Here is a 12017-nt window from a genome sequence, read left to right on the forward strand (position 1 = left end):
AAGACCTGTGAGAGAGTTTCATGTGGAGCCTGGGAGCATCTGGAAACCAAACTGGAGACAAATGGCAGTGATTGACCTATACTGAGTCCAGTAAGCAATGAGATGAGAATGCCCACAATATCCCCAGGGACAGTTTAGATGCTGAGATCTATACAGGTGGCACTAAAGTCATTTCTGCACAAGACCAGCTGCCTGGGACCAGGCCAGATAGCAGAAGCTTCCTCTGGGGAGAAACCTCAGGAGCATGAGGGAGACTCTCCAGAAACTCTGATGGGGGGGCGGTGGTAACTTGCTCTGGGCTGCCACTGAGGGGGAGGGAATCCTGCTGGGAGGACCCTGTTTGCTTTGTCACACCCTCCATTTCCACTCCTCCACTGACTTCCAACTTCAGAACAGCAAGCCATGCTCATAACAAAAGCTTTCTTTATAGAGCTTGAATTCTACAGAGCAATTTACAAGTCAAGTAAATAACTAAAATAAGAAAGGATGAAAAACAGGGCAGAGATTACAAAAGAAAATGACTATGTAAACTCTGGAAAATTCTATTAAAACAAAAACAGACTTCACTCTATAATCTTGTGGAAGAATGAAAATTAAATAAAGGAAATAAGTGGACACATTCCATAGCTCAGTTGAGGGTCTCCACTGTGTATGGGTGCAAAGCTGGCAAGGGCAACAACATTTTGCTAAGATTTGAACACTGCCGAAAGCACATAATGCAAACATGGGCGTGCAAGACCACACAAAGCTAACCTACCTATCCTTCTGTAGGAAGATCAATTTAATAAGCACTCACTGTGGCTGTTGCTTAGGGTATAGGTTTGGAGTGGTGATTCTAAACCTTCCTATCACTAGCAAACTTCAATAGTATTTATATTTGTAGTATTATTTATCTATTTAATATTTATAGTATTTAATATTCATATGAAATAAACATTAATATTACAAATATTAATTAAATAAGTAACTACTTAATATTAAATGCTTATTTTATATTTATAGTATTTATAAGGTTCTTAGAAACTAGAGAAACCCAAAGTTTAAGAATCCTTTATGTAAAATTCTGGGCTTTAACTGCATTTCTGAAGATATGCCAAATAAGGGGTAGACCAGCTAGACCAGCAATCTCCACACCCTGGATAGAGAATGACTGGCTCAGGGTGGATGGGGCTGGGGGAGCCCAAAATGACTTGTGGGGGCTGCCACACTCCACTGGGGAGAACCAGCTGTCTTTGCATCTTGTCCTTGGTTGGACCCTCCTGAAATCTCTGGACGGGGCCTGTAGATACATTTCTCTTCTGGGCTTAGGACTGCCCTGCTCTAGAGCCAGCTCCAATGGAGGCAGGAGCCCCATAGCTGCTTGGCCTCCCATCCACAAGGGCTTCTGACAAACTCCACCTTCCCAGAGATTAGGCCTGAGGCAGCCACCAGGGCTCTGAAGGGGTCCCCATGATCCCTTGGTACCTATTCTGTTCTGCAATCTCTCTCACTCTCTATCCAGCCCCTGGTCCCTGGTATGGCCACCTTGGTCCTAAACACTGTCTGGCTCCCAGGGCCTGGTTATGTGAACTTAGGTGAAATGTACCTGCCACACTTCTCTACCCACTGACTACTGGTGCCTTAAACCTCGTGGCATTTACTGACTGATAACCCATACTACTGGACAATGGATTGCCCTTGGACATTAGGCCTCCCATGCCCTGACATACCTGGGGGCAGATCTTGTGTCAGGTTTTAATTTCTTCCTTTTCCTCCTGCCTGGTACTACCTGTCATGACTCTTGGGTCATGTGCTCATACTGCTCTCAGTTCCAATTCACATTTCTAGGAAGTCTCCTGGCATGCTGCCTCTGTGTACCTGCCTCCCTCTGCATTCCCTGGGCTACCCGGAGATAATAACCCAGGGTCAGATTCCATGCATGGGCCCCAAACTTAAGAAGTTCCTTAAGCTATATGGTCAATTATAACTGAGAATCATAGAGTACTGAATCTGGAATAAACCCTCTATGTCCAATTTAACTCCTAGTTCCAGAAAATCCACGAGTTCTTCAGGGCCACATAGTTAGTTGGAAGATGTAGATTTGACACTGGCACCCAACTGCCTCATTCCTGTCCTTATAGAATTAATTACTTTCTGTGGATGTGAGTTAAAAATCTTACTGAAGTGGCTGAATCTGGAATTTAAAATGAACCATATCCTATAGAATGACATTTTGGAAAATTGATGTGAGTTTGATTTCTGATAGTTCCTGATTCACTGGGAAGCTTTAGAGAGGCTATTTACTCTACCTTTGTCCACATCCCAAGAAACAGATATGACATTAGAAACACCACACAGGAATGTAAGACTGCAATCTTGTGACAGGAGGCAAGCTGTCATTTTCCCTTTTCTTTCCCCTTCCATTTTTTCTCCTCTCTCCTCCCCTCCCTTCCCCTTTCTTTCACAGTCGTGGGGATTGCACCCTGGGATGCTCTGCCACTGAGCCATATCCCAAGCCCTTTTTATTTTTTTATTTTGAGACAGGGTCTCATTAAGTTGCAGAGGTTGGCCTTGAACTTGTGACCCTCCTGCTTCAGACTCTCAAGTCACTGGAATTATAGGTATATGCCATTGTACCCAGCCTGTCTGTCCTTTTCTGAAGATGCTTGGTAAACACAAGGAACAAGTTCAATGGCTCGAATCCAGTCAACTTCAAATGCTCACTCCTGCCCTTCTATGTCTATCTCTTCAGAAAATACTGGACCAAGGGCCAGACCTAGCACAAGATTGCAGTCTTACTCACATTCCTGTGTGGTGTTCCTAATGTCTGTTTTTAACGTCTAGACATATCTGTTTTTTGGGGTATGTACAAAGGTAGAGTAAATGGCTTCTCTAAAGCTTCCCAGTGAATCAGGGACCATCAGAAATCAAACCCCACAGCAGTTTTCTAACTGTCATTCTATAGGACATAGTTCATTTTGAATTCCATATTTTGACTAAGTGGGAATAGCCAGAAACCTGCTGTTCTTTATAACGAGAGAAAACTAATAGAGAAGAAGGAAAACAGAAAAGAGTGCTCAGAAAGCAGAGAGGGAGAGGGAGAGCAAGAGAAGCAGTGTTGGAAGACCAGGCTCAGGCACTGCCACTGCTGCCACCTGCTGGACATCTTGAGGGGAGCATCTAATCCCCACCTCGGTTTGCTAATCAATTCACATGTTGAAAAAGACATTCACCCGCAGAGTTAATATGAAAATAAGAGCTTATGTATTTGAATACTAGAAAGAGGAGTATAACTGTTACTTGTTATTAATATTGGCCAAAGGCCAATGGCTGGAGGGGTGGTAGTGCCAGAGAAGACTCCTGGCTATTTAGTTCTTACTGAATAATTAATAAACCCACTCTATTTGAATAGCAATATAATGAATTTGGGTTCTAACTGTTTAATTCACAAGTGAATGACACTGACCTCTAGGGGTTTATAAACAGTCTTATCTTGTTCAATTCATCCTTTTTCTCATATAAAATTAAGCTCCAATTTTTTTTAAAGCTCCAAGTCTTCTAATGGTTATAACCAAAAGTAAATCAAATGGATCAAAATAATAAATTTTCTCTAGGCTAGTAACTCAGCTAGTGGAAACTGATGTCTTCCCCTTTAAATGTATGTGAGTTCATATATAGTTCACATATACTTTGGTACGAATCTCATTAAATGTGTCCAGTGATTGTGTGTGTGTGTGTGTGTGTTTCCAAGACTGAAAAGCACCTGCTCAGAAGAGGTGCTGGCTGGATCCACCTGGGCTTGGAGGGCAACACCAGGCAGGCAGCAAGTACAGGAAGCTACCAGTGCTTTGGTGGAATGGACACCTCCACGGGATGTGGATCATGGGCAGTGATTTCAGGGAAGGCAGGTTGGGAAAGCAGGATTAACTGTGCCACATCATCTGCACATTTAACACAACTTGGTAGAGACTGTGTTTTTTTGTAAGTCTAGTTGGAAACTTGTGCAGAGCATTAGAAGCTGGCAGTTTGGTTCATTTTAAAAGTGGGTTTATGACATAAAAAATTTAGTTAAGTGCTGGGGAGTGAAACTGGTCAAATTATATTGTATATTGTGCATTGTGTGCATGTATGAATATGTAAGAACAAATTCCATCAGTATGTACAATTATGATGCGCCAATAAAAAATGTGTGTGGGGGGGGAGAAGAAATAACAACAAAAAAAATTCAGTTAATAAGGCTGGGGATGTGGCTTAATGGTACAAGGCTTGCCAAACCATGCATGAGGCCTTGGGAGTTCAGAAACCAACACTGAAAAAAAAAAATCAGCTAATAAGCCAGAGACTCAAAGGTGAACCCATGGGATAATAAGAATGTGAAGAGTATAAGATTGGGCCAGGAGCAGTGGTGCACACCTGTAATTCCAGAGACTCAGGTGGCTGAGGCAGGGGGATCCCGTTACGAGGCCAGCCTCAGCAACTTAGCAAGGCCCTAAGGAATTTAGTGAAACCCTATCTCAAAATAAAAAATAAAAAGGGCTGGAGATGTGGCTCAGTGGTTAAGCACCCCTGGGTTCAATCCCCAAAACAACAACAAAAAGGGTGCCAGACTGTGAGAGGCAGAGGAGAGTGGTTGATGTGTTCTTCCAGAAGCAAGGGTTTGTCATGCCGTTCAGATCAAAGCCGGCAGATAGCACATGTGATTCTGAACAGCCTTAAAGAGGACTTGAGGGGGCCCACAGAGGCATTCGAGGTCAACCTTCAAAGAGACAGGCTTCCATAAATGGGCCTGAGCACTGATATCGACAATAGCTTGGGTTGCCAGCTGAGCTATTTTTAAGGCCCCAAGGTGGAGAGTTCAAGTGCTCGTCATCACCCACTGTAAAATCCATTCTCACACACATTAGCCTGGATCCATCTCACCAACTACAAAATGCCTAACTTCTTCACAGAAGGAATCTGACAGCACAAACAGGAAAGTCAGGCTCTGCACATTACACGTGACTTAAGAGGAAAATACATTTTTGAAGACGAAACTCAGTTCCACAGAACTATAGTGAACCCTGAAAATCAATGAGCTTTCTTTCTTATTCTTACTGGTTTCTTCCTCAAATGCTGCCCCATTTTTTCCTGAGCAAAGATCTTCAAATGGGTGGGAACCTTTCCTACTTGGGCAATGTGTTTATAAAGTATAGGGTCTGACAATGAACTTGCCTTGCTTTTTATTCGTTCATTTCTTCCATAAAGACAATAGTTTGTGATTTTCATGAACCTAATTTCTTTGTTTAATTAGAGTGGAATAAAGCTGAATTATATTTTCTAAACCCTTGCTTGGGCATTCCCAAAATAGCTTCCCCTGACAAACCATGCACTGCACTTTGGCACTGAGAGAGCAAGCCATCTTTCAAGCAGGCTGCCTACTGACACTGCAAGATGTGATCTCTGAGACACACCAAAACCCACCATGAAGGTTTTTCCTTCCTCAGAACAGAGTTGTGAAAAATACAAACACAAAAGACAGAACAATCTTTACATTTCAGAGATATCTGGTAAGAGTATCTGGTTTTCATCCTATTAAAATGTCATCTTTATGATACTTTGAAGCTTGATTTTAAAAGGATACAATTGCTTTCTCTGGCCAATGGCTTCTGCTTACAGGGTTCTATAAATAGACATTCTATCAGCCAGCTCAAACTTGTCACCTTTTAGGGGATATCTGAAAACTTATCCTTTGCATGTTTTCCAAAATGTCAGTTGAAGTTGAGCACAGTGGCACACACCTGTGATCCCAAGGTACTCAGGAGGCTGATGAGGCAGGAGGATTTCAAGGCCAGTTTGGGCAATTTAGTGAGACCCCTATCTCATCTTTAAAAAATAAAAAATAAAAAGGTATGTAGCTCAGTAGTAGAGTGCTCCTGGGTTGAAGCCCCAGAACCAGTGGAAACCCCAAAACATAGAATGAATAATTAACACAGAGAACAAGGATATAGCAAGATGTTGTTTACTCTGGATTTCAAGGAGTGCTTTCTGGACCAAGCAGTCTGACTGCCTAGGCTTGGAATCTATGTTTTGCAGTTCATAGGTTGTGAAGCTCAGGGAAGTTGTTTCACCTTTCTGAGTATCAGGCCTTCATCTTGTCCTTCAACAAATAAGGATAAGAATTCTGGACTCTGTGTAGTAACTGACAGGATTGAACAAAGATTGCTGATGGAGGCCTTGGGATGCAGTTCAGTGGGGCAGCACCTGTCTAACGTGTGAGGCCCTGGGTTCCATTCCCAGCAATGCAAAATCAAACAAACAAAAACAACCCTCAAACTGCAGACGGCATGAAGTTCTCACTTCACTCTCAGAAGTTAGTGACTTAGGTCATTGTGCTCAGTTCTGCTTCTTGTTCAGCCAAGGCTGCTTCCTGTCCCCGCTGCTCAGCATGGTACTGCCCCATGAGCAACTGGCACTGAGAAGCTCAGGCTGGAAGTATTCGTGCTCCACACATTTTCCTTTGTGAAAAGGAACAAGCCAGATACTATTCTTAGGAAGGAAAAAAAAAAAAAAAAAAGCAAGCTTTTTTCCTATAAGTAAGGTCAGCAAGTTTGACTGTCTACCCACCCCCACCATCTGCACAAGGGTTTTCATTATTCACAGTGTCTGAATACAGAGTGGCCTTCTGTGCCTCTCTAAACCTAGGCCATGCTGGCCTGCTCAAAGGATCAATGCTCAAGGATGGTAGGGAAGCTCTATGGGTTATGGTGTTTGGCACTTGCGGCTAGTTGTTTGCTCCTTAGTTATTTATATTGTTGAAAACAGCTACATCTTGAGTCACCTTCAACAATGAGGCCTTCAGCAATGACTGGCAAATTTAAAATGTCTGTGGACATTTAAAAATAGTTTCAAAAAATCTTGAAATTTTCAAAGGCTATGACATGAGTTGCGAGCTTTAGTTATAAAATAATGTGTGCTCTTACATACCCTAAAGGTTAATTCCAGCTGCACTGACTGGAGAAGAGAAATACCATATGCCAAGGGGTCACTGAATGGGCAAAACCAGACTTTCTGCCACCAAGCTATAGGCCCAGGACAAGGGCAAGGGTGAAATTGTTTCAGAGAGCTGCTGATAAGTAGATTTACAAATGAGTTAGCACAACTGCACTGCGGGAGTGGAACAAAGTGGCTTGTACTTCTGAAGAGGAAGCGGCTTGTACCCGAAGAAAGGTAAAGAAAGATGACTCAGGCACTTCTCTTCTGAGAACCATCAAGTGGTCAGCCTCCCTGAAACAAAGGAGGCCCTGGGAAGCTCCACCTAGTTCATAGGATAAAATCTCCAGCAGAACTCAGAGTCAGCAATGGCTAAACCCCTGGTGGCTGTGGCTCTTGTGTTAATGTCTAAACGGCAAATGCCCCTGAATTTTACCAATCAGGTTATTCTTCTAATTACACAGAATCCTATGAGGATGGTTGTGAGGATTATCCCACTCTTATCAGAATATGTTCAGGATTTTTTTTGAATCATCTCACAGAGCCACCTGGCAGTTTTGAAACTGAAATTGAACAATTTGGGGAGACCCTGAATGGCTGGGTTATAACACATGATGCTTTGCAAGAACTTGTGCAACTCATCTACCAACAGACTATATCTATCCCAAATTTCTCTTATATGGGAACTCACCTATGTATTATGGGTCCCATCATCTGACAATAAGCCCACAGAGTGGCAACTTCTGCCATTTGCTACATTAAAGACGTTGGGTGGAATACGAAGTTAAAGATCAAGCTGCAGAAGGAGATGAAATGACTTGAAAATGATTTCATGCATTTGTATTCTTTCTGGGAGAACTTAACTTAGAGATTAAGGGAACAAATGGACAGGTTACAAGAACGAAAATCCTCTAGGTTGGTCTGCAGGAACTATTGAATTCCCCCTCTTCTGTAATCCTATGGATGACAATTTAATTTGTGCAGTAAAATTACTGAAGTTGACAGGGTCAGTTTTGGAAGATGCCTTGAAGGAAAAAGGAAAAGACTGATATGGAAGAAATAATTCGGAGAATTGAAAATATTGTCCTAGATGCAAACTGCAACGGAGAGGTAAAATAAATGGTCTTGAAACTTGTAGCACTCCAGTCAAATAACTGGGGTAGAGTCCATGCAACTTCAACGTACAGAGAAGCAATATCTGAAAATGATCCTAACTACTTTATGAATGAACCAAATTTTACACATCTGATGATGTCCCTTTCACTGTAGCTGATCCAGATTACCAAGAGAAATACCAAAAATTACTTGAAAGAGAGAACTTGTTTCCAGATTATGAAGAAAATGGAACAGATTTATTAGGGGGTGGTGATCCATATTTGGATGATATTGATGATGAGACTGAAGAAGTTTATGAGAAGTTGTTTGGAATCAGAGCATGAGCGAAAACAGTAAAGTTAAATTTCAGCATATCAGTTTTATAAAACAATTTAGGTATGGTGATTTAGCAGAACTCAGGAAAGCAAGAAAATGTGTCACATTTATACCACATTAAGGATGTTGAGTCATGTTACTAATGTATGCAACTTTAATTTTGTTTAACACTGTCTGCCAAAATACACTTATTCCCTATAACTTAAAATGTGTATATGAATAAAAGAGTTTATTTTGTACAGTTAATTGATTTTGAAAAAAGGAATGGTGACTCACAGGAACACCATGTGCCCTGTAGCTCATGTAGCTGAGCAACACAGGAGGAATGCATGCTCACGCACTGGGACATGAGGTGAGTAGAGAGAAAAGTTGGAGACTGAGGTCCTGTTATGGAGCAGTGACAGCCAAGGACACATCTCTTTTGACATAGGACAGATGCTACTGTGTGTGCACATTGGCATAACGATGTCTACCGTGGAGCAATGAGAAGTCAGAGGCTTGGGGCCCCTCAGTGAAGCCCACCCTTCCCCTGCTAGATGGGTGCTTAGTCATCCTCCTCAGAGTGCCCATGGTAAGCGTCCATGCTCCCATCAGCACACTGTTCTTCATTCTGTAACAAGTGGGTCCTCTGCCAGACGAGGTTCCTTTGTCCTAGCCCGGGGGGCTGAGTTGGTGTTGACTGAATGAGGCAAAGTGGTGGTGGACTCCAGAAGACTGACCTGCTGCACCTGAGGCCAAGCCAGACCAGATGGCGAAGCAGGAGGAATGTGGGAGCGGACATGGGTGTTTTGCTGCTGGAAGACCAAGAGAAGGGTGCTTGGCCTCTTGACCAATCACCAGTGGAGCCTGTGGACTGCTGTGAGCTGCAGTGATGGGGCCCAAAGCAGAAGGCTGTACTGACAGCCAGGAGGCTGATTTTCAATCCTGGCTTTGTCACTAACGGATTAGTGATCCTGGAGAAATAACTTATCCTACCTTCTCCTTGTAAAATTAGGGAATCAGCATAAATCTCTGGATCACAAACTTTTCTGATCATCAGAATTCCCTGAGAAGTTCATTCTCTCTCTTCTCTTTCTCTCTTCATTCTCTCTCTCTCTCTCTCTCTCACACACACACACACACACACACACATTGCACACATATGTTCACACAGGGACACGACATATATGTGCACATACAACCCCTGTGCCAGAAGCTCTGGGTTAGGACTTGGGAATTTCCCTTGGTTAAAGATCCTGGGAGCTTCTGAGGATTGGCCAGGTTTATACTCTGCTGGGGATAGACGCTAGAGGTTCTTCTAGTATTAAAGGGAATGATTTCATGAAATGTATACATATTTTCAAAAGATTAATTTTTTCCCCTATACTTTCTCTTGGAGGAGTGACATGTTTTCTCTCTTGAGATGGGACAGATTGACTCTGTTGCTTGAGAGGGGTCAGCACTTTGCACTCACCCCACTGGACACACTCCAGAATGGGGACAGGTATACTCTCAAACCAGCAACACTCTCCAGGTTAGGCTGAGCCAACTTCTTCCTTGGGCTTCTCTAGGTCCAGGCAGTGACACTGGGTTCTAGCCTTAGGAGTAAGGAAACTTAGTGGTGGCCTCTAAGCACTCTATTGTATCTATCAATGACACCTCCCTTAGGTTCATCTGGTGGTGTTCCCATCATCCTAAGAACATAATGGCTTCCACGTAATCAGTGCATTCATTGGTCTACCTGTGTGCCAGTTGCGATGTTAACTGCTTTGTCACGCCAATGAACTGTCACACTGAATCTTCATTAGCATCCTGTGATGTGCTCTTGGCTCTAGTTTGCAGCTTAGAAAACAGGTTCAGAAAGTCTAAGTAATTTGCCCAAGATCACAGATCCAGGAACTGGAATCTAAACAGGGCTCCCTGATCTTGAGACTATTTCCTTAGCTTATCCCTCAGTCTATCCCTTACGGTTTCTGGAATGGAGCCTTCCCTCCCTCCGCTTTCCTTTGTAGAAGCAAGAGCAGCACATTCCCAGCCCAAGATACAGACCTGGGCATCTACCTCCTGGCTTACCTTGGCCAGCCGTGCTCGCTTGATGAGGTCGTTGAGTTTGCGCACTGCTGCCTTCTGGGGAAGGCTCTGGATGTCTCTGAAGAGGTCCTGTGCCTCAGCCTCAAAGAGCCGACGGTTGTCTGTGTTCTGCAGAGGCTGTGCCCAGAAGGAGCCAATATAGACACGCAGCACCTCGGGTGTGTTGATGACCTTGCCTAGGGACCACATAAGGGCCCCATAGACCCGCATCAGCTGCTGTGTGTCCACTTGGTCAGCCTTGTTAAGCACCACACGGATCTTGTCATCCTGGCCCCGGAAGGCCTTGATGGCCTCTGAGAACTCATCAGAGATGTCCAGTTTGTGAGCATCAAAGAGGAGAATGATCCTATCGACCCTCTCAGCAAACCACTGTAGGACCTGGCAGAAGTCGTACCCTGGGTGGAGAGAAGGACAAGTCAGTACTTCTGATAGCTCAGGGGGACATGGTTATGGTACAGTTCAGGAATCCCCTTGGGTTCCAGTAGCTGCCAGGGAGAAAACCCCCTCTTCAAGATGGAAGCAACAGAGGCTTCATGACTTGAAAGTCATTTCAAATGAGACCCTTCTGGGCTGGCTGCATTTGGTTAAGGTTGGTGATCTGAGGAGCCCTTCCTGGGCTCTTGGTCACTTTAATCAAGCATTGCATGCCAAGATTGTCATTTGGTCCTCATGATTCTCTAATTTCACCTAGGACACTCCTTTTGATCAATGGCAAAACTGATCAACAGACCTATAAAACCAGAGGCCATGGGTCAAAAGCTCTTAATTTTGCATATTTCACTTTTCTGAAAGCACCAGAGATGGAAAAGGAAGAGACCCTGGAGGCTGCTTGGAGTGCCATGAGGCATCCAGCAAGCACGGGAGAGGAGGAATCACCTTCTCTTAACCCAAGTTTGTACAGGGTCAAGGAGGTCAAAGGTTGGCCTGGGCAAAGTTGTTACTGATATTTATCAGGTGTATTATTTATAGCTTAAGTGTGTTACAAATATTTAAAAAAGTTATGGCTCACAGCCATCCTGTGAAATGGTCTCTTGCCAATTTCTTTTTTAAAATGGTCAGACCCACAACAAATCCCATTGAGCCCGCTTTGGCCACCTACCAATATGCTCCAAATCAAGCAGCTAAATAAACACTCTTCAGCAGCCTTAGGTCAAGACTGTCAGGCATTTCCCTGGGGAGGCAGGTTCCCACACGGAGCAAACAAGGAGGCTTGTCCTCCAGGATTTATTTTAATCTCAGGCTGATTAGCTGTAGGACCAGCATCTCAATTTAGCCCAGCTCAGGCTGAGAGGTCACCTTTCCTGATTCTTCTTCACAGGTCCCTCCTCTTTCCTTTCCATTTTGAAAACTTTTGAACATATATCAAAGTCTGAAGAATAAAATAATTAAAGCTGGTGGACCTACAATGCAATTTTGACATCCTGCCCTGTTTACTTTAGATACTTTGAATCTGGTTTATTCAGATAACAATATATCATATGATGGCACGAATGAACTGGATCTTCACTTGTCAAGACAGGTAAATGTCCAAAACAACAACAAAAAAACCAAACCCACCTAAAACAAAC

At 43.4% G+C, this 12017-nt stretch overlaps 1 protein-coding gene and 1 pseudogene across 2 annotated transcripts in view; one reads left to right on the forward strand and one right to left on the reverse strand.

Moving 5' to 3' along the window:
* The window catches only part of EHD4 (EH domain containing 4), a 93154-nt gene that overhangs the window by 8736 nt on the left and 72401 nt on the right, over positions 1–12017 (reverse strand). The window contains exon 4 of the mRNA XM_079128782.1: positions 10432–10844. Within this exon, the coding sequence (XP_078984908.1) occupies positions 10432–10844 (413 nt within the window). The remainder of the gene's footprint in view (positions 1–10431; positions 10845–12017) is intronic.
* LOC306654841 (polyadenylate-binding protein-interacting protein 1-like) lies at positions 968–10422 on the forward strand (annotated as a pseudogene). Its single transcript has one exon. The product of its transcript is annotated as a polyadenylate-binding protein-interacting protein 1-like (transcript).

This window comes from Sciurus vulgaris (assembly GCF_902686455.1).
Source record: "Sciurus vulgaris genome assembly, chromosome: 2".
NCBI classification, from domain to species: Eukaryota; Metazoa; Chordata; class Mammalia; order Rodentia; family Sciuridae; genus Sciurus; species Sciurus vulgaris.